This window comes from Podarcis erhardii, assembly GCF_964252035.2.
Source record: "Podarcis erhardii genome assembly, chromosome: 2".
Classification (NCBI taxonomy): domain Eukaryota; kingdom Metazoa; phylum Chordata; class Lepidosauria; order Squamata; family Lacertidae; genus Podarcis; species Podarcis erhardii.
Window position 1 is genome coordinate 32,495,294 of NC_138498.1, and position 22,549 is coordinate 32,517,842.

The 22,549-nt window shown below is 45.8% G+C and overlaps 1 protein-coding gene across 1 annotated transcript; it reads right to left on the reverse strand.

The window, feature by feature from the left end:
- Positions 1 to 4,785: 4,785 nt before the first annotated feature.
- NOTUM (notum, palmitoleoyl-protein carboxylesterase) lies at positions 4,786 to 21,144 on the reverse strand. Its single transcript, XM_081849430.1, is given in 12 exon segments — positions 4,786 to 5,475; positions 6,320 to 6,367; positions 6,988 to 7,135; positions 7,589 to 7,689; positions 8,037 to 8,228; positions 9,822 to 9,924; positions 13,671 to 13,729; positions 14,704 to 14,764; positions 17,515 to 17,610; positions 19,000 to 19,052; positions 20,261 to 20,902; positions 20,904 to 21,144. Coding segments are annotated over 12 exon segments (1,929 nt in total). The 5' UTR covers positions 21,023 to 21,144; the 3' UTR covers positions 4,786 to 5,168.
- Positions 21,145 to 22,549: the final 1,405 nt, after the last annotated feature.

A 22,549-nucleotide genomic window follows, 5' to 3' on the forward strand; every position in this document is an offset into this window, starting at 1 on the left:
TAAGCTCTGTGTCAAAAACCAAGTGAAAGTAATTTAAATTGCAAAAGACTAGAACATGGGTAGCAAACTAAAGCCCGGGGGCCAGATCCGGCCCAATTGCCTTGTCCAGCCCGCGGACGGTCTGGGAATCATTGTGTTTTTACATGAGTAGAATGTGCCCTTTTATTTTAAATGCATCTCTGGGTTTTTTGTGGGGCATAGGATATATTTCAATTTCCCCCCCAAAATATAGTCCGGCCCCCCACAAGGTCTGAGGGACAGTGGACCGGGCCCCTGCTGAAAAAGTTTGCTGACCCCTGGGCTAGAGTCCCAGAAGAAAGCATGGGGAAGCAAGGAGTCCACCTCAAATATATCATTTGTCTTGTCATGTTGAACTTTTTTCTGTATGGTTGATAGTGGTTGCGGGGAGACATTCCATCTCCTTTCAGGGATTCCCCGAAACTGACTATTTGACCACAAGAGTGAACTCAAGAGAGCTAGTCACTTTTGTTGTTGCCATTTGTACTGAAGCTGGCTTACGCAAATGTGAGCCTGGATAGCTCAGTTGGTTAGACCATGGTGCTGATAACACCAAGGTTGCAGGTTCGATCCCTGTATGGACCAGCTGCATATTCCTGCATTGCAGGGGGTTGGACTAGATGATCCTCAGGGTCCCTTCCAATTCTACAGTTCTATGATTCTATGATTCTATGAAATTCTGTTGCTCTATATGTAGTGATGGCCACCAACTTGGATGGCTTTAAAAGAGGATTAGACAAATTCAAGGAGGAAATGGCCTGTAGCCATGATAGCTATATACTATACCCAGAGGCAGTATGCCTCTGACTGTTGGCAATCACTAATGGGCAGAGTGCTCTGGCACTAAGGTCCTGCTTTTAGGCCCCCCACAGGCATCTGGTTGTCCACTGTGGCAACAGGCTCTGGAGCTAGATGGGCCCTGATCCTCTTATTTAAAGCCCTTTAAAGCCCTATATGGCCTAAGACCCTCGTACCTACGGGACCACCTCTCCTGGTATGTCCCACGGAGGACCTTACGGTCTTCAAATAAAAACATCTTGGAGATCCCGGGCCACAGGGAAGTTAGGCTGGCCTTGACCAGAGCCAGGGCTTTTTCGGCCGTGGCCCCAATCTGGTGGAACACTCTTTCACAAGAGACTAGGGCCCTGCAGGACATGACACCTTTCCGCAGGGCCTGCAAGACAGAGCTATTCCACCAGGCCTTTGGCTGAGGCACAGTCTGACCCCCTCCTTTTGTAATCCTCATAGAACTCCAGCCCAGTGGTTGTGATTAATTTGACTCTGAATTGTTTTAGAATGCATTTCAATTAAATTATTATGATTTTATGTAAACTGCGTTATTTTTACTGTTGTTAGCCGCTCTGAGCCTGGCTTTGGCTGGGGAGGGCGGGATATATATATATATATATATATATATATATATATATATAATTATTGGCTTGCTCTTATCAGCTGTTGACTGGCAGTGAGTTTTCCAGGGCATGAGACAGTGGATTACTATCTTTTCTAATCTTTGTTGTAAAAAGTTGAAATGCCAGGGATTGAAGCAGGAATTTCTGCATGCAAAGTGTGTGCTCTACCACTGAGCTATGAACCCCAAGATGTCTGCAGATTTGGGGATGCGGAAGCTGGAAGTTAGCTTATCTCCTGCCCCTAAAGGCAAGTGGTAGCTGTAGCTTCAGAGGCACCTCCATAGAAACTAGTCACTGAAGCTGCTGCTCACACTTAATGGTGCACACCAGCACTCTGCTTGGAGTAGATGCGGGCTGATGACACTGCCAGTTTACTTCTGCTCTGGGCAAGTAGGTGGAGGCCTGAAATCATACTTTGAGCTGTGAGGTCAGGAGGTAATTTTGCAGAGCAACCTGGCAGGGCACTCTCTTTTCTCCTCTCAGCTTGGAGCAGCATTCTCAGTCAAGCATGGCTAGGGATCATAGACTGCACAGTGACCTGACAATCTCATAGAAAGCAGTTTGCTTGCAGGCCGGATTTCCTGGTTATTGTTTAACCCTCAGCTACCTATCCTTAGAGTGCTAACGACAGCTGCTTATATAGAAATCCACTGCTGGATTATGGTTGGATTGTTCTGTAGTGTAATGGTCTTCCACGCCAAAACACTGAAGCAAAGACTGAAATTAATGTTCTTTCACACTCATGTCTTTTATATAGGAAAAATATGATATAAAATTCTTTTTTGTGTACCTTAAAAAAATTAAAATAAACTGAAAACATAACAGGAACGCTGTTAGCAATGTACAGCCCACACCAGATTTTGTCCAACATTTTATTTAAAATGCATCTCTGGGTTATTTGTGGGGCCTGCCTGGTATTTTTACATGAGTAGAATGTGTGCCTGTTGCCTTTGTCCATGGAGTTTTCTTGGCAGGGATACTGGAGTGGCTTGCTGGTTCCTGCTCCAGGTAGATCACGTTTGGTCAAAACTCTCCACTATGACCTGTCCATCTTGGGTGGCCCTGCACGGCATAGCTCATAGCTTCTCTGAGTTATTCAAGCCCCTTTGCCATGGCAAGGCAGTGATCCATGACCTTTGCCAACAAAGGTCCGTATAGTTAAAGCCATGGTTTTCCCAGTAGTGATGTATGGAAGTGGGAGCTGGACCATAAAGAAGGCTGATTGCCGAAGAATTTATGCTTTTGAATTATGGTGCTAAAGGAGACTCTTGAGAGTCCCATGGACTGCAAGAAGATCAAACGTATCCATTCTTAAGGAAATCATCCCTGAGTGCTCACTGGAAGGACAGACCATGAAGCTGAGGCTCCAATACTTTGGCCACCTCATGAGAAGAGAAGACTCCCTGGAAAAGACCCTGGTGTTGGGAAAGATGGAGGGCACAAGGAGAAGGGGACAACAGAGGACGAGATGGCTGGACAGTGTTCTCGAAGCTACAATCATGTGTCTGACTAAACTGCGGGAGGCAGTGGAAGACAGAAGTGCCTGGCATGCTCTGGTCCATGGGGTCACGAAGAGTCGGACACAACTAAATGACTAAACACACAGAATATGTGCTTTTATTTAAAATGCATTTCTGGGTTATTTGTGGGGCATAGGAATTCATTCCTATTTTTTTCCCAAAATATAGTCCGGCCCACCACATGGTCTGAGGGATGGTGGACCGCCCACGGCTGAAAAAGGTTGCTGACCCCTGGTGTTAGACAAGGGTCTCTCCCAGTCCTATCTGGAAATCCTTGGACCTCTTGTGCTCTATCAATGAGCTAAGATCTGGAGCAGTTCATTTCAAGGCTCATGGCCTCTCTCAGCTAACTATGCATCATTGAAGGCTGCTTTTTTCCCTGCCCTTTTCTGCTGCATCTCCCCCCACTATCCGACTGGGAGAATCCAACCCAGCATTTACTTTCACTGTGATCAGCTGGAACGGCAACAACTCCTGCATCCTTTTTCTGCCATTTGTCTGCCTAGGGCACGTATTTTATACATTACCTTTAAAACAAAAAAACTTTTTGGATTAAGTTCTTGCATTTGGTCTTAAATAAACAATCCTTATGATTGTAAATAGTCTAGTGAATTGCAACAGCTTGATCTTCTCCTATTTTTTAACCTACTAGGGCTTCCTAGCTAGGGTAGGAGTACAGGAGATTAAGGGCTTGCAAGACCTATGAGACTCAAAACCAAAATTGCTTACCTGTAGTAACCAATGGTGATGTGATTCTGTTTCCGACCATCTGAAGTAAATTAGAGGGAGGTGACAATAATGTACTCTTTTGATAATATGAGGGTGCCTCGCAACTGGAAAAAAATATATCTGGGCACCTTTCTATTCCTTTCATTTCCATTATTATTATTACATCCTTAAAGTCCAGAGAGAAAAGGCTCAACCAGATGTGAGTTGGTTCCTGGAAATCAAGCCAGAGTTGACTGCAGAATATCTGCCAAGTCCTTGCTTGGTGTTGGAAGGAGTCTGGAATTTGCATTAGCCCTCAACCCTGACAAGTATGGAAGCTTTTAATGACATAATGCTGCAAATGAAATTTAACAGCACAGAAGAAAAGTGATGGGCTATTTCTGAACAGTAACATCCATATACTTCAAAATCAGCTACTCCACTGTTAAGGGCAGAAATTATCTGGGATATCTCCAGGATCTGATTCACAGGTAAGGACACAGTCCTCTCTGAACAAAAGATGGAGAGAATGTAGGTGAGCAGGAAGGATAAAAGCTCTTTACTGAGGCTGTGGTTGATAATCTTTCCCCCTTTCACAAACAACAAGAAACATACTTCAAAAGAGTCATGGGGATCTAATAAACAATTTGAATAATAATAATAATAATAATAATAATAATAATAATGCCACTGCTGACCCTTGCCCTTTCTCACACATATGTGATCAGAAGGAAAACCTTTCCAAAGGAGAAGTATTTACAACTTTACAACAACATGTGAGCATATCTTGGGTCAGCCCTTATAAATAGCATTTACATATTAAAATAAATATTTTCACATTGCCAAAAAATAGCACAAGGTGTTTTTTCTTCATTATTTAAAAAAATATGTTACAAAACAATATCATTAATCTTATATTTCTTGCTTATTTCTTTAAAAATTAATAAAAATCATTTTATAAAATAATACAAAAGTAAATTGAGTACAAGATAAGTCCTTTTCTAGCCTGTGTGCTCGGTTTGTACATTATTATGTTACATCGTGAGATGCTGGCCTCCAGGAAGTCATATAATCAGCTATACCTTCATCATTTCTAATTGGACAAATAATCCAGTGCTTTTCTCCCCCCCCCCCAAGCACCTTTTGTTGTCAGTCTCATGGTGTGAAAAGTTCTTGGAAAAGGCAAAAAGTATACAGTCCTTTTAACTCTGGAGAGGGTTCGTGATTTTCTATGCATTCCCTGCAGACCATTAGTGAATTATTGCAGACAGAGGGGATGCTTAGCTGAGACTGTCCCCTGAAGTAGAGGTAACATTTCAATCAACTGGTGTTCATTTTATCCTGATAATACTAACTGTGCCAGAGTGTGCGTGCATGACTTGTGCCTGTATGTGTCTGTGTAGATGCTTATGTTATGAAAGTGAGCAAGGAGGGCAGGAAGTTTGAGAGGGGAGCTAAAAGGCTCCTGCTCTATACGCAGTCATGCAGTCCTCCTTAGTTGAAAACTCTCCTAGCTACCACTACTCAGCATCCCCAGCAGTTTACTGGGCTCCAGACCCTGCTGCTGCGCCATCTTCTGCACATCAAACCCCATATGCATGAGAAACTGGATCACGTTCATCTCTTGTCCTGTGTACTGGTCCCGGATGGTAGGGCATGAGGGGTTGCAGTGTGGCCAGGGACAGCTGTCAATCAGATGGACAGGGCAGCCTTTCAGCGGAGCTTTCCCATTCTTGTTGCTGTCGTGGAGGCTGCGATCCCAGCAGTGCAGGGCGCGGGGTAAAGAGGTCCCTTTCACTTGGATGTCTGTCCAATGACTGCAGACACAAACCACACAAGTTGCATCACTGTTATTGTTCATGTTCATTAGCGCTTAACCTTTCGCACGCTCCAAAATAGAAAGGCTGTGATCAGAAGAACAGCTGCTCAAAATGGGATTCCGTCGACAAGTTCTGCTAGTGGAAGCTCACAAAAAGACTTCCACTAATGGGGTTCCTCCCTTCCCAGGTGCCCCACACAATTGGATTGGGGAAGTTCAGGAGAACCCCCCCCCCGAACAACACATGGGGAGAGGGATGGGGGGGTTGTTCCACCTGGCAAGCTGAAATGCTTGCGCTGATGGAACAATTGCCACAGCGCTACACTGATTTCCTCCCACTGGCCACCAAGAACATGGACCTAAGTCACATGCAGGCATGATGCCATCGTGATGTGTCTGCAAGGAAGGGGACAGAGTAAGCTCTTGACAGATGCAGCACAGAAATAGTATCGGTGAGAATGTGGGTGTTCTGTAATGCCGCTGAAGTCTCTGCATCATTCTTTCCAGAATCAAATGCGAGATAACACAGGAGCCAACTTACATTGGCTCCTAGAGGGTTAAAGAAGTTCCTCAAAATGTAGGAGCAATTACTTCTGCTTATCAGGACCTTTTGCCATTTTCTAGTGAGCCTTCCCAAGTGGGCGGCTGGGGAACTGTCTTCCCTGGTGCTCTCTTCGGTACCAAGGCTATAATCGTAACCCTACTTCCCTGGGAGTACATCCCACTGAATTCAATAGGACTTACTTCTCAGTAGACATGGCTAGGGCTGCACCGTAGCCCCCACAAATAGGAAAAAGTACAAAGCAAGAGGGAGAGTTCATCTCCCCAACCTAGGTACTTACTTGCGTGTGATGATCTCATGAGACAAACAAGCGGGAGCAAAGCTGGCACTGAAGCAGAAAAGAACAAGATATAGAATAGGTGTGATAGGAGCAATGCAAAATATTGATACATTTCCTTCCCGGCAACCCAGTGTTTGGTCATTCCTCACAATACGGCTTTGGGTATCCTTGTGCTTTATTTGTAGAGATAACTGTGACTGGACACAGTGGCTGCTACAAGATCGGCAGCGAATTTCAAGCAAAATTTCCTCCAATTGTTTTTGGTGGCTTACAAAACAAACCAGATTCCTAACACAGAATGAATGTAGACAGTAATTCGAGAATTTATCTGACAAAGTGTCTTAGGCTAAGTCCACACTATACCTTTAAAGTGCATCCAAAAAACATTATTTCCCACAAAGTATTTTGGGCACCGTAGTTTACCCCTCACAGAGTTACAATTCCCAGCAGCCCTTAACCAACTACAGTGCCCAGAATTCTTTGAGGCAGGGAAAGGTGATTTAAATGTATATCATATATGTAGCCTTATTGTTAGGATATTGGAAGTTCTCAATTTAAAAACAAAACAAAAACCACACAGTGATCTTAAAAAGAATGTGGTTTCCAGACCACATATTTAGAAGAACATATTGGAAAGTATTTAGGAAAAGAGAAGAGGCAAGACTAACGTCACATCTTTAAGGGTGTTCCTAAGTTCACGACCCAAATTCTGGATGTATAGCCACTGCCCCTCCTGCACTGGCTGGCCAGTCAAATGTACATTGTCCACGGTGAGCTGGGCTTCATCGAAGAGCCACTGTACTATAAACACAGGACCTGCAGCAAGAAGAATTGAGGAAAGATTTCCCCATTAAGCTAAAGCTTAAAATGCACAATTTTAGTCAGTGAGGCAGAAATTTAAGAATACACTTTCTTATCTTTCAAGGTTATTTTGATTCTGGTGTGTTACTGCAATAGGGAATGGAATCCTTTCTTAACAATGTAGTAGGTTTTGTTTATAAAACTAAGTTGTCAGCATTCCTTCAGCATCTCAAGAAACATCTATTCTGAGTGGTAATATTTATTCAAATCCAACAATTCACTTAGCTATTGCTACTGCTAAGCAACTGGGAGTCAGAAATTCTTTCTGTTAAAAGGCACATGACTATCCATTAAAGTCTTCAATGCGTTGACACTGCTGGCCCTTGCTAATACTGATAATGAGGAATCTTCTGAAGCGCATTTCAGATCAGCAAACAGAAAGCAGAAAACTCTCTGTTTCATACTTACATCGCAGTGTGGGATAAATTTTATAGCCAAAGAAACAATTCCATTCCTCTCCCTCTTTAAACTGCATCTTGCAGCGTTCAGGAACAAGTCCGTTCCAATACCTGAAAGATGACATGATAACAAGAGTTAATTACAGCAGCTTGTTCTGCAGCGGAGATCCAAAAATGTGCAAGTTACAAAAATTACAGACAGCAGAGGGCAGTAGAGCTGCAAACTGAACAAATACATTTCAGCAAGAAGAAAATTATACTTGTCTTACTTTCGTGCCAGATTACTATGGGGGGGTGGGGGGACACTTTCTACTCAGCCACATTTCATTAATACTATTTCTTTTCCAAATAGAACTTCATCAGCTAAAGGTAATAGATACTTCTTATAATTACAGAAAGAAAGGAAGACTAGGTGCCTCTGCCAGTCTTGAAAAGGATACTTTAGAATAATTCAATACCTAATTCCTCTCCTGATGGCTTCTGTAGGGGCGCAGGTTATGGTATCAATGCAGTCTGTTCTACGATACTGTTTATTGTCCAAGAACCATCCAGAGTCTGCAAGGCCACGGACCTGAATCCCAGGATACCCCATCTCTTCCAGCTGCTCAGCTACTCGATCTACATTCAGGAGCACCCCCGTTCCACCAGCACTGCAATGACAGCATCAGTTTTTCAAATAAGACTGTAACACAACCACAGACATATTCAGGATTGCTTACAGAAGGGCCATTATTCTCTAAACACCTGTCATCCACATCTGATTCATAGGGTGCTCTTCTAGTGTACCTTGTTTTGTAAATTGTGCTCATTTGCATTTTTTTATTTAACAAAAATTACTGCTTGATTGTAATTAAACCTTTAACCTTATATATTGGCTAGATTCCAAAGATGCTTCAGACAAATAAAACGGCACAGAACACTATGACTGTTTTGATTTGTTAAGGAATGTAGCAAGATAGGAAGCTACTGAATAAAAGGATTGGGATGGTGCCAATCCTGCCTTAGGGGGTTGCATTATCTTAACAGTGCAATCCTATGCATGCAGTTTGCTCCCATGTAAAAGGGTGCAGAATTGCAACCTTCATGCACCTTCCAACTCTAGAATTCCATTTTCTAGAAATTAAAGGAGTGGTGGGTGCTTGGAAAACCTAACCAGCAACCTTTTTCAGCTGTGGGCCGGTCCACCGTCCCTCAGACCATGTGGTGGGCCGGACTATATTTTGGACAAAACATATAAACTAATTCCTATGCCCCACAAATAACCCAGAGATGCATTTTGAATAAAAGCACACATTCTACTCATGTAAAAACACCAGGCAGGCCACCCAAATAACCCAGAGATTCTACTAATTTAAAAACACGCTGATTCCTGGACCGTCCGTGGGCCAGATTCAGAAGGTGACTGGGCCGGATCCGGTCCCCGGGCCTTGGGCTGCCTACCCCTGACCTAACCTAACAAGATGACTTCTTGGAAGAGACAGTGGCTGCTTGTGGGATCTACTTTGGATTTCAATAAAATCCTGCTATCACTGGAGACAGGTGCAAAAGATACTCACTTGGACATTTTGTCACTGAACTGCTTATGAGCACAAGATTCTATCCTAGGTATCATAACTGATCTGAGCTCACAGTTCCCCCATATAAAAATCCTTTGCTGGTTCTCCCAAGTTTTATTTCAGCATTCTAATTTGATGGGGGAAGGGGGCGGGGCTCATTTGGTGCTTGTTCCTGTTAAACAATTGAAAGTCTAAATCCTTGCTGATCTACTGCCAGTCAACCCAGAGATCTACCACTTTAAGCTAGTGAGCTGTATCACCTGTTGGAAGGTTAATTTGAGGAGAATAAACCCAAGCACCTTGACATCAATATATTCCACTACCCAAATGTAATAACCAGTTCAGATACCCCCCAGTATTACAGCATCGGTTGTGGACATTACTGGAATCTCACACAGAAGTCTCCCTTCTTCCTCACCCAAAAGTGCTGCTACTGTTCAAGAAGCATATTGAAATGCATCTTCTAACACCACAAAGTAGGACAATCACAAATATGCAGAAATCAAGATAAAGGTAGCCTTTGTTAATTTCAGCACTTTTTTCCATCAAGAGGGCAAGGGGGCCTGTGGTATAAAAGTCATATCCATCACCAACCAGTCAATCAGCAATCTTCCCCCATACACACACAAAAAGAGAGAGACAGACAGACAGACAAACACTTTCTAGACAGTCCTTGTATACACACACCTGCTTCCTGCTAGGAGGAGGACTTTGGCATTCCCAAGACCTTTTCCCACCAACTCTTTTACAACCTCTTGAATGATAAGGGCACCCATGAAGACAAATTCATCTGTGGGGAGGAGGAAAAGAAAAAAGTTCACAGTAAACAAAATTGCTTAAGCTGCTGTTTTGTTAAAACATTTTCCCATTCCTCTCCACTGAAGGCTTGTGGCCTATATGAATTGGAAGAACAGACAACATCTTTATAGAGTCTCAGACTAGGACCTGGGAGAGCAGGGTCACCACTCAGACATGAAGCTTTCTGGGTAACCTTGGGCCACTCAGTATCTCTCAGCCTAACCTTGTTGCAAGGATGAAGTGGAGTGGGGAAGACCGTGGGTGCTGCCTTGAACTCCTTGAAGGGGAGGCAGAATTTAAATGTAATTAAATTTTGTTTTTTAAAATAGTTCTGTTGCAAACAAAATTCTGTGGGAACCTGGCTGGTGCTTGTGGGTCTAGCCATGTACCTCAGGTGTACTGAGAAGAATTAACAAAGTGCTATAGCAATTGTTCCATCAGCATGAGCATTTCAGCTTGCCAGACAGAACCATCTTTCCCTCTCTTTCTCCTGCACACTGTCCCAGCTTGTCCTTCTAATACGTCTCCGCCAAGGCAATTTCGTGGGATAGAGGAAAGTCCCACTTCACAAGCAGAGGCTCTTGTGTGGGTTTCTGCTAGCAGAACTCAGTATCTTTCGTCACCTGATGTCTCAGCCCTAAAATCACTAGAACGTAATTTTGCACAAGGTTATATCTCCCATCTCTGAAATGCTACCACCTCTAGGGAAAAGACAGAAAAGCAGCTCAACAACCTTCCACAACATAACAAGTGAAGATCCATTATTACTGGTTTTTGATTTACCTATGTGGTGAAAGCTTATGCCATAGGGGAACTGTCAAGTTTTTAATGTATCAGAAATCCCTTTGTTGTCTTTAAGGCAAAGAGAAAAGATACACACACAGCCTAAAATGGTGGCAACCAATCCTGGCTCTCTGAAGTTACACACAAGGCCAGTGGAAGCACTAGATGTGCCTATAGTTCAAATTTATAGCTACCATGGTGCTCACCTGAGGACCAGTGCTACTTGGGAAACACCAAGATCAGCAGTGTAAGGGGGGGAAAAACAATATCCTTTGTTCCTGAAGTATTTCAAGAAACTCTTTCTTAAGGAAATACAGATAAGGCAGTTGAATCTGCTCACCCTCTCAAAACTGGTGGCTCAAATAACTTCCTCTATCGATGTCTCTGAAGTCAAGGCAGTAGATCTGCTCAACCCACTTCAAAAATGCTGACTGACTGAAATAGTCTGTTGGAATAAAGGATATTGTTTTTTTCTTCTCTGTCCTTTTTTATGTCAGAAATGCTTCATTGAACCAGATGTTAATCTTGTACTGTTATAAGAGGCAGGATTGTGAAATGTTAAGTATTCTCATGCAGGACTGTTATGTTGTGATACATTATTACAGTGATACCTCGGGTTAAGTACGTAATTTGTTCTGGAGGTCTGTTCTTAACCTGAAACTGTTCTTAACCTGAAGCACCACTTTAGCTTTAGCCTCCTGCTGCCGCCACACCGCTGGTGCACGATTTCTGTTCTCATCCTGAAGCAAAGTTCTTAACCTGAGGTACTATTTCTGGGTTAGCGGAGTCTGTAACCTGAAGCGCCTGTAACCTGAAGCGTATGTAACCTGAAGTGTATGTAACCCGAGGTACCACAGTAGTAGGGTAAAAGAGACAGAACCCCTGTGCCTCTAAACCAGTGTTTCCCAATCGGCGGGCCATATGGCCCCCCTGGGGCCCTCCCAGGATAGTCTACAGGGGCCACAGGTGAAAAATGTGTAAAGGTGGGGCACAGCACAAGGGTAGGGGGCCACAGAGGGAAGTGAGAAGTAAATTTTAAAAAAATCTTTTTAAAAAAATCCTGATTGGCTAGCTATCCACTTGGCCAATCACAAGCAGGTCAGGTAAGTACGGTGGTGGGATGGAATGGGCAAGTCTGGGCGAGCCAGAGCTGCTTGTTGCTGTTGCCAGTGCTGGGCCAGACTCTACGAGGAACAGGATGCAATCCACCCCAGCGTCTAGCCAGATCGGGGCCTTTGGATGTTGCCTAGGGGTGCAGGGCCCGTCAGCAGTGTCAGCCCGGCTCTGCAAGGCATGGGGTGAAATCCATCCCAGCGCCTAGCCAAGCGGGATCGTCTGGTGCTGCTGACTAGCATCTAGTAAATAACCCAAGTGTCTACTCAGAAGAAAACCGCACCGAGTTCACTCCTGGGTAAGGCTGTGTGGGACTATAGTGCTTTATCTAGGCAGCCCGGGCTCCTCCAGGTGACAAGATCTTTTTGCACCCGATCAGTGAGGACCACTTGCTTTTTAAAATTCTCCCATATATATAGAACTCCCTGTGCACCTTTTGGACTATATCTGTAGGTTTCTCCCTCTGTGTCAGATGACAGGGGTCAAATAAGTGATGGATCTCTCTCGGGAGGTTCTGGACTCTCCTTCCTTGGAGGTTTCTAAGCAGAGGTTGGGTGGCCATCTGTCATGGATGCTTTAGCTGAGATTCCTGCATTGCAGGGGGTTGCACTAGAAAAATGGGGTCCCTTCTAGCTCTATGATTCTATGTTTTTCTGCTTCAACAATATTTCATTATGTTCCTATCATTTTATGTACCAGTAATTGTATTTTGTATAAATGATAAATAATGCATATTCTATTTACAAACAAAACATTTAAATAGCTACCTTTCTACTGGTAGGATGGAGGGGTATGGGCGTAGCCAGGGTTTAAGTTGGGGGAGAGAACCTTAGATTTGTAATGATTTTTACTTATTTGGGGGGGGCTGCCCCCCATCCCCCCTTCTTGGCTACACCAGAGGGGGGCACAGGAAGGAAACAGGATTGGAAATGGGCCACAGTCGGGAAAAGGTTGGGAAACACTGCTCTAAACAACCTTGTAGAAGCGGGAATCTCAGCAGGTGGACCTTGTCATGCCAGCTTCTGAAGCTCCCTCTCCTGCAAGGGTATTAAAAGTTCATGAGGGAGCCCTATCTTTTTACCAGAGGCACCCGACACGCCAAGGTATCAGCAGTTGCCACCAAGAGGAAAAGAGTCATCCTGAAGAGACCAGTGAATTAATGAGAGGAAAGAACTATAATAGGATTCAGATTTGAACTGCTGCAGCTGTGGGGAAACCATTGCCCTTCCAGATGTTGCTTAACTGCCGCTCCCATTATCCATGGCCATTGACTACGCTTGCAGGAGCTGATGGGAGTTGCAGATTAGTAACATCTGAAGAGTCAAAGCTTCCCCAAACTTGATCTACTGAGCCAACGATGCTGGTAGCCCCAAACTTTTGAACTGCATTTAGGTCAACATCCATCAAAATACAGTTTTTCTCTGGCCTCTCTGTGTCATTTTTTGGTGATAGGTTTAGGTGATCAAGTCCCTCAAACCCATCCTTGGGAGCATTCATGATTCAGTCTGTGAATCCTGGCATTGTTTAGTTCTTCCCTACCAAATCCTGGCTGCTGCGGGGGAGAGTGGGGAGGAGTGGGGGGACATTTAGCTAAACAGACTGGCTGGGCCTCAGACATTCAGGATGCAGCTATTCCCTTCAGGCTACTGCTGCGTGATGGGGCTCTGAACCATGACAAAGCAGAGTTAGCAAGCGGATGTTTTATCCGGAGAATATTTATTATTCCTTCCTGCCCATTGGCAAGAACCATTTCTTCATTTGCATAACTGTAGGGAAGTTGGGCCATATCCCCTTTAATGCATAATGTCTGTCTGGCAGCAGGAGCCTATCAGAAGCACTCACTTTTCTCAATCCTGGCAGAGGCTCCGCTCCAGACATCGCTTGAGCAATAGGGGATGAAACTGCAAGAGACAAGAGATATGTGAGTGCCATTATTCCTCTGACATGCAGGGAGGGGTGAAGCAGGGGTCAAGCAAATTAAACCCAAAGGGAGTCGGAAAGAAACCAATTTCATGCCCATTCAAATCTCATGGTACCAGCTGGATACTCCCAGAAAGAACTCACTCAAGGAGCACTGTGTTTGTTTAACGGACATTAACAGTGTGTTTTACACTTTGCAAAGCAGGCACATATCCCTGTGTACCACTGTCATGATAAAGGCATAAAGCCTGAAAAGGAAACACACATGCCCAAATGCAGATATATGTCACAGCCTGCAGCTTGGTGCATGTCCACAGCACGCATGGAGACATGTGCCAGCCCCTTACATACTGCCAGTGTTTGCTACGGCAACCATGTCATACTTTTAAGTAGTCCCAAACCTTTATCTGCCCGCCATGTTCCTACATCGATGAAGAAGCTTTTGGGGGTATTCTTGTTTTCTCCATCTAGTTTCTCTTCCCGAATATAATGCAAATGAAGGCATGGTAGCATCTTTGCTCCACCCAGTACCTCCTGTGTCTACCACTAGGGTTGGGGCTGTGAGAGACATCAGCACCAGCCACCCAGTGAAGACTTCCTGGACTATATAGAACTCTAGCTGCTTCAATAGCCAGGAGATTTGACTATATAGGATGGCATTTGCTGGAACATCAGAGAACAAAGGGATGGTGGGCTTTTTGCTTTGCTGTAGTGACATTTGTATCACCATCTCTTTTACTGTGTTTGAAATATATTGTAAGCCGCCTTGAAAACTTTAGTTAGTAGATGGGGTACAAATACCCTCAAATAAACAAACTGAAGTTGTAAATTATGCTATCCTACCCATTTTGACATTTTACAGCCACAAAGGACTTTGATTCCAGTCCCTGTATATTGCTTGCTTCATCACATCTGTTGTGTTCCTCCCAACTCACACAATCATTCCCCTACTTACACCATGTTTGCATTCCACCAGTGTGGATTTTCCTCCGGTTGCGATGACAGAATACCAGTTCCTGTAGATGGGAGAATAAAAATATATTCAAAAAGAAAAACATCTGTCAGATATCAAAGCAGTAATGTGTGGAGAACATTTGAAAGTAACAGAATAGCAAAAGATGCTAAAGAGGCAAGGACTTTGTACACATATCTCCAAGAACATGGCCTTTAATCTGGCCCATGCCTTATGTATGTGGGTCTCAGCATTTGCAAGAATAAAGTGCAGACAATAAATTATTTCCTAGTTTCTCAGAATTTAAAAGAATACAGTGTATCCAATAAATCATCCCCTAAAGTATCCATGTTTGTGCCATTAAAGGAATAGAGAAGAGGAAGGGAATCAAGAAAGAGAGGCTGAAGTAAAATGATACAAATTACACACTTCCCAAACTGAAACTCTAACATTTCAAATAAGAAGCCAATTCCTACTCCAGGCAAATAAGCAGATGCATACACACAGAATCTACTAGAGTATGAAGTACACAAGAATTAAAGATGTAGGATCCCTATCTTTTTTTCAAATCTTTCCATCCAAAGAGACAACAGTATTATGCAGAATTTTTTTAAAAACAGAACCGGGAACTTGTGATCCTCTGGAAATTGTTGAACTACAATGCTTATCAGCCTGTATAGCTCAGCTGGTTAGAGCATGGTGCTGATAGTGCCGAGGTTGCAGGTTCGATCCCTGTATGGGGCAGCTGCATATTCCTGAATTGCAGGAGGTTGGACCAGATGATCCTCAGAGTCCCTTCCAACTCTACAATTCTATGATTCTATGCAGGCTTTCTCAACCTTGGGTCCTCAGATGTTTTTTGCCTACAACTCCCATCATCCCTGACCACTGGTCCTGTGAGCTAGGGATCATGGGAGTTGTAGGCCAAAAGCATATGGGGGCCCAAGGTTGAGAAAGGCTGCATCTGATAATCCCTGTCCATTGGCCTTGCTGGTTGGGGCTGATGGGAAATTGGAGTTCCACACATCTGGAAGATAACAGGATGTGGAAGGCTGAATTAGGCAGTGAGGTCCCAACACCAACCGTAAGTGCTGGCCAAAAACCAATACCCATAGCTGTCAACGTTTTCCTTTTTTTAAGGGAAATTCCCATATTCTGAATAGGATTCCTCGCAAGAAAATGGAAAAGTTGACAGCTATGCCAATACCTGATCCCAGCCCCCATGGCTGCCAGATATTTTTCTGAACTAGTGCTTATACCTGTGATGATGTAAATGTGCTAAGCAAGGAAAATAACGGATGGCTTTAGCCCTCCGGTGTCTGCTCACAATGTGCCATCTACTTCACCCTCCCTGAATAACACCCTATGGGATGTTTGTGTTTCCTGGAGCCAGAGAGATGAATGCAGTCTTGAACAAGCCTCTGGTAGAATTTGCTTAACAGTTCTCTCTGCATATATTGATTTATGACTTATTTAGGAGATTTACAACTCATTGCAATCCCTACAGGCAACTGATGAGGGAGTCACTATCATCGCTGCCCACTTTACTGAAGGTACGGACACAAAAAGTGTTCATGGGTCGCTATTCCCAGGTGTGCTCTTCCCCCAGGTGTCCAATACACTTCCAATCAGGTGGCTAAAAGGTAAAGGTAAAGGTACCCCTGCCCGTATGGGCCAGTCGTGACCGACTCTAGGGTTGTGTGCTCATCTCACTTAAGAGGCCGGGAGCCGGCGCCGTCTGAAGACACTTCCGGGTCACGTGGCCAGCATGACGAAGCTGCACTGGTGAGCCAGCACCCATGCCGCACACGGAAACACCGTTTACCTTCCCGCTATAAAGCGGTACCTATTTATCTACTTGCACTTAGGGGTGCTTTCGAACTGCTAGGTGGGCAGGAGCTGGGACTGAACGACGGGAGCTCACCCCGCTGCGGGGATTTGAACCGCTGACCTTACAATCAATAAGTCCTAGGCACTGAGGTTTTACCCACAGCGCCACCCGCGTCCCGCTTCCCCCAGGTGTCCAATACACTTCCAATCAGGTGGCTCTTCACCATTAAAAATAATGATAGCTATTTATAAAAGGACAATACAGACAAAAACAAAAAGAATCAAAACTAAAAGGAGGGGGGAACTGATGCAGAACTTAAAAAGAAAAAAGAGAAACATATTACTTTAAAGTTATCTTCAGTTCTCATTCACATTGTTTGAATATGTACTGCCCTGCTGTCAGATGCAATATAAATTAGCATTCCTCATTTCTAGAAACAGTATAAGTCCATTTTTATAACAATTTGAATTTTTAATGCCATTTCCCACACAGAGGTATCCAAGCCAAGAATAGGAAGACAATGAAACGAACACTTATCAAAGCATCACCGTAAAAGCCTACTAAAAAATTATTTCAAAATGCGACTTAGCAGTCCAAATAAAACACTTCATTTCAATAATACTCACACTGTAACAACATCTCATTACAATATGTTAACTGCCCTTATATCAGGTCTGGGCAGCATACCCTCCGATAAGTGCACCCTCAGATCTGCAGAGAAAGCTCTGTTCTATGATCCTTCCTTGACTGCAGAAATGTCAGCAATGCTAGGGCACAGGGCTGGACTTTCTCCACAGTGGCAACTGCACCATGAAGTGTCTCCTCTGTTTGATTTAAAATGGCATTATGGAATGCTGCTTCACTGCTGTCATGGTTTGGACTTAATGAAGCAGGAAGGCGCTCCAGTAAACTAAAACGTAGAAAGTAGAAGCAATATATAATTAATAGAGTAAATCCCAGGTTGGTGAGAATAAAGAATTTACCAGTTCTGGTAGTGGGCCACTCCTTGGAGCTCATAAGTCTCCTCATTGTTTCATACCGAGTGTTGCAGTTCTCTCTGTTGAAGCAGTACCAGCCTCCTGATTCAGAAAAGAAACAAAGCAAGAATTGGATAGTGTCCATTTCATCCTGTTTCACTTATTACATCTTTTTAGACTGTAGTTTGCATAAGAAACTATTAGTGTCATTAAGTTAATTGAAAGAATTTATTTTTTTACTCATCCTGGTTCCACAGAGTAGGGTTTATAGTGCAGTGGGATTTTCAAAAAGCATAATAGCACTTACATAATATCCAGCATAATGTGATAGTGGGACCCTGTTGTGACTTTAAGACTGTGTTACTATGCACGCTTCCCTCCAAGAAACCCAACTGAACACAGTGTTCCTTACTTATGAGTAAGCATGCGCAGGATTGCATTGCACAGTGCTATCTCTGAATATAGTGTAATTTAAAAGCAGTATGTGCTGTAAAATAAAAAGCCACTTACAGCATAAGGCTGTTCAAAAGGTAGGTTGCCATCATTTCCAAAGCATGATCTGCCTTGAAGTGCTCCTATGAACATTTTGCTAACTTCCACAAGCCTTTTCAGCAACATCTAACTTTCCTGAGAATTAATCTGATGCCTTCCGGTTTTAGATCTAGCCAAACTTATATTTAATATTCTGAGGAGCCTGAAAAGGCACGTCCAACCTTTCAACCAGGCCTGGATTTGCACTATTATGCAGCAGCACCCAAAAATGCTTGTTTCTCTATGTGGATCCATCTACCTCACATGTGTTTAGTACCGATTACCCAAAGAACACTACTTCTGTAAACTGCAGAGAATTCTGTAGCTGAGATGTTTGCATGGCAAAAGCATGCAAAATGGTTTTTTGTTTTGTTTTTTTAGTAACAAATACTGTAGTGAAAAGTAACTATATTAATAACGATAAATCTTAGCCACAGTTTCATACGGTCACTTGCAAAATTTTGAAAACACTATTTCTTGGACCACAGTACCATCAAAAGCAATGGGACATTTCCAAACAGATGATGAGTTCAGGACCGGAATGTAAGTACCAGTTAATTTATTTCATATTACGCAGAAGAAAATTAGAGAAAACAGCATATATGTGTAGACCAAAATCTGTTTGGAGACTTACTGCATGTATGCATTGAAACCTAGGAAATACAACGCCAAAAGTAACATTGCAAGCAAACAACAGCAAGAAGTAGATTGACTAAGTAGCTTTGATTAAAGTTTGGTGAGTAGTTAGGCTGCCAGCAAACCTCCAGGTGGCATGGCATATGAAACCGTAAAAGGGGGGAAAGGATGGAGACATTGGTTATAGTGAAGGCAGCCAGCACTCGCTATAAGTCTTTGAAGAAAGCAGCTGGGAAGCTCTTCCGCCATCCCTCGACTTTTTACAAAAAGAGCCTAAAATGACTGAACTTTGCTTAAATAAATTAAAAGAAAACTCAAGCTCACCTTCCAGGAAAAGCAGCCACCTTCTACTGCCTTTCGATTCTTTGAGGTAGTAGCTAAAATAAAAACAAACAGAAGGCAGCGTGAACTTAATTAGGGAGACTGGCTCACTCAGCCACAAGCCCTTTGATACACCAACTCATTATAATATCAAGAGGGTTACATAAAATACTTGGTTAAAGAACAAGAGAAAGAAACAGGACGGCTGTCAGAGGAGCTCCAAACGAAGTCTGATCAAAGGGCCTTCTCGGGGACCCTGAGCCAGGCTTTCATCTTGCTCCAAAATAAATGCATTAAACAAATTCCTAGCATTCCTAAGTATTTCCAGGCAGGAAAGAGTTATTCCACCTGTTACTGGCTGCGTTCTTAGCAAAGGCCACATGGTGGAAGCAGAGCTTGAACACTAGGAAGGATTGTTTCAGCACTTTTGAAGTACTAAGGAGCAGAGAGGGACCAGCAAATGGTATTAATAGTAAACAGTCGTGTGCGTGCTCTGTCAAGCATCCCCTCCGCAGAAATGGTGCTTTACAAAGAAGCGGGTGATGTTGTCCATGTTTGCTCAGCACATACACAGAGAGTCTGCATGGAGCTAGTTTGAGAACTCACAGAGAAAGTAGCTCGTACTAGAGGGGCTGTGGTAGCTGAACTGAGATCTAAAAGAAACAGGGGCACCGCAGAGCTTCAATGACTATTCTACAGAGTTCCAAGGAACTATACTGCTGGGAGATAACTTTTTTTAACTACTCTGCTTTGCAAAGCCCCTGTTTTCTGGACTAGAGCATATTCCTAGGAATAAGGGAGAGCTATTAACTTGAGACTACTGTATAAGGAAATCTAGCAAATACAAGGAACTAAAAGTGATGAGGGACAATGAGAAAAAAATAATAGGTGCATTCAAAAAAGTTTTCTCTTCCTACTACCCACTTCTACTTTTGCTCTGTCTGCCCTCAGGCACAGGTTTAAGAGTAAGTTCATCTCCGATTCTTACTCTTAGTGGTATGAACTTGAGAAAAGAAAAACTGTCGGGCACAGAACGGGAGAGCACAAAAGCACACGCCGATGGAAGTGGCCGTGGGTTTGTGCGCACAAATTAAAAGAGACAGCAAAGAAGCAGAGAGGATGGAGAAGGGCTCTATTTTCTTAGACGTTTCTTCGCTTCCTGCTAAGCACAGGAGCCACGAAGATGGGCTAAGGGGAGGTGCCTGAAGGGCCAGGGACGAAGCAAGGAGATCGCAGAAGGGTCAGGCTTGGCATGTGCACTCACCCGGCGGGGCTGCCGTCGTTGCAGGTGACCGAGCTGTTGAGCAGCATGTGCAGCCTCAGCTCCTGGTGCAGATTCTGCGCCGAGCAAGGGTACAGCGACTGCGCCAGGCTCTTGATCTGAGCCATGAAACTGTCCATGTTGCCCTCCACAGCGGTAAAGTCCAATGGGAAGCTCTCCACCGGCTGCCCAGCCGCCTCGCTCCGCTCCCGACCCGCCGCCGCCGGTTGTTGTTGCTGCTGCTGCTGCTGCTGCTGCCCACGCCGCCTCCAGCTTTTCCTGCCCTCCCCGCCGGGGCCCCAGTGCAGCAGCCCCAAGAGCAGCAGCATCTGCACGGCCCCTCTGCCCATGGCGACGCGGAGCCACCTGTTGGGAAGGAGGAGAGGGAGCCGGTGAGCGCAGCCCGCCGCTTTGCTGGACGGCCGATCGCCGCTTGCTCGCCTGGCCTCGGGCGGCGGCTGCTGCTGCTGCGACGGCAGAGGCAGCGGAGGGGTGCGCGCTCTGCCCCTGGCGGCGCTGGGCGGGCGGCGCTTGGCGGGCTTTCGGTTGGGGGGCTCCGGCCTGTGCCTGCTCCTCGTCTCGCCGCGCCGAGGGTCTGGCAGCTCTGGACCCGTCTCCCTGGCTTGAAGGAGCGGCGAGCAAAGCGGCGTGGGGAGCGGGAGCCGGTGCTCGGGGCCCGCGCTGTCCGGGGTCTGCGGCGGGGCTGGAGGGCGCGCGGCTTTTCTTGGTGCACGGACTCGCCGCCTCGTCCCAAACCACAAACATGACAAGAGGGGCACGGAGTGCACGGGGAGCCCGCCGGGGGCGCCGCCAGCCCCGGCGCCGCGTGGGGCGGCGGCAGCAGCCGGCCAGTCCCCGCCCCCTCCTCTCCGCCCCCACCCCACCCCACCGCACGAGGAGGACCAGAAACGGGGGGCGGAGGGGTGGGGGGCGTTCCGAGGCTTGACTTTCATTTCCCAGCCGACAGACGTCGCTCTGCCGGCCGCCCTCCTTTCTCTCCCCACCCCCCCCATCCCGTCTGAAGAGACGCCCGGCGAGTGCCAAAAACACCTTCGCCACCTCCCGCCCAGCATCGCGGGGCGCCGCTCCAAGGGGCTGGCTGCCGCCGAGGATGGAGGAGGGATGAGGCAAGCGGGGCTTTGAAGTCCTCCCCTCCGTCCGCCCCCCTCCATCCTCCTGCGAGGCCCCCCGCGCCCCAGCTGCGGTGTTCGTACAGGGATGAAAAGACTGGCTTGCCTCTTGTTGGCTGCAGGCGGGGAGCTGTGCTGTGGTATTGGGGGGGGGGTGCGCCGAGGCAGAACAAGGAGCCCTCGCGGCCTGGGGCATTGCCACTGGGGCTGGACGGCCGCAACCCAACCCCCCTCGCCTGGGGATACCCCCCCTCCCAGCGGGGATCCGGCTCTGCCCACCCCCCCACTGGGGAGCCTCCCCCGGGGACTCCCCACACAGATCGGGCTCCCCAGCGCTGTGTGGCCCGCTCGCTTCCTTTCCCGGGGTTCTCCAGCCACGTGCTGCGCCAGGCGGCCCGGTCGGCTTTCACGTGCTACGGTGTTTGTGAGGAGGAGCGAGCACAACTTTGCTTGCGTGAACCACGGAAGGAGAGTAGGGGCTGGGAATGGGTGACCGTCCAGGCCTAGCTGCTTCCAGGACTCCCTTCCCTAACACGAGGGCACAAGAAGCGGCCTACTGGGGTTAGATGAGTGTCCCTAAAGAGTTCCACAGCCTTCCCCGTGCCTTCCAGCAATGGCGAACTGGAGGCCTCTTTCGAGGCCCAGCCCGCCCTCCTTGTTTGTCCTCAGTATCTGGTGTTCAGAGCAAGGCTTCTCATGCCACTGGCATTCAGAAGTATTTGCCTCAGAACTTGCAGGTTTCCTTGGGCTTATGGCTAATGATCTGCCCCCTAAGAAAGCCGCTGTGGTGCACCAATTAAAATGTTGGGCTAGGGCCTGGGAGACCAAGGTTCAAATCCCCACTCAGGCGAGAAGCTCACTGTCTGATCTTGGGCCAGTCGCAGCCTGCCAGACCGGCCTACCTCACAGGGCTGCTGTGAGGATGGGGAGGGAGAGAATAGTGTAAGGAAAAAGTGGGGATATAAATGTAACATTAATAAATAAGAGCTGCTGGTGACGGCTAAACTCCCTGCCCTGGAAGGGAGTCCTCTAAGCTCTGTTAAAGGCTTGTTCGTTTCTCAAGTGCTGGACTACTGGTCAGGCAGCCTATTTACTTGTTTAAGGAGCCAGGCCTAGGCTGTCCCTGATGCTGGAGAGTGGAGCTGTTCAAATGCTGGCGCTT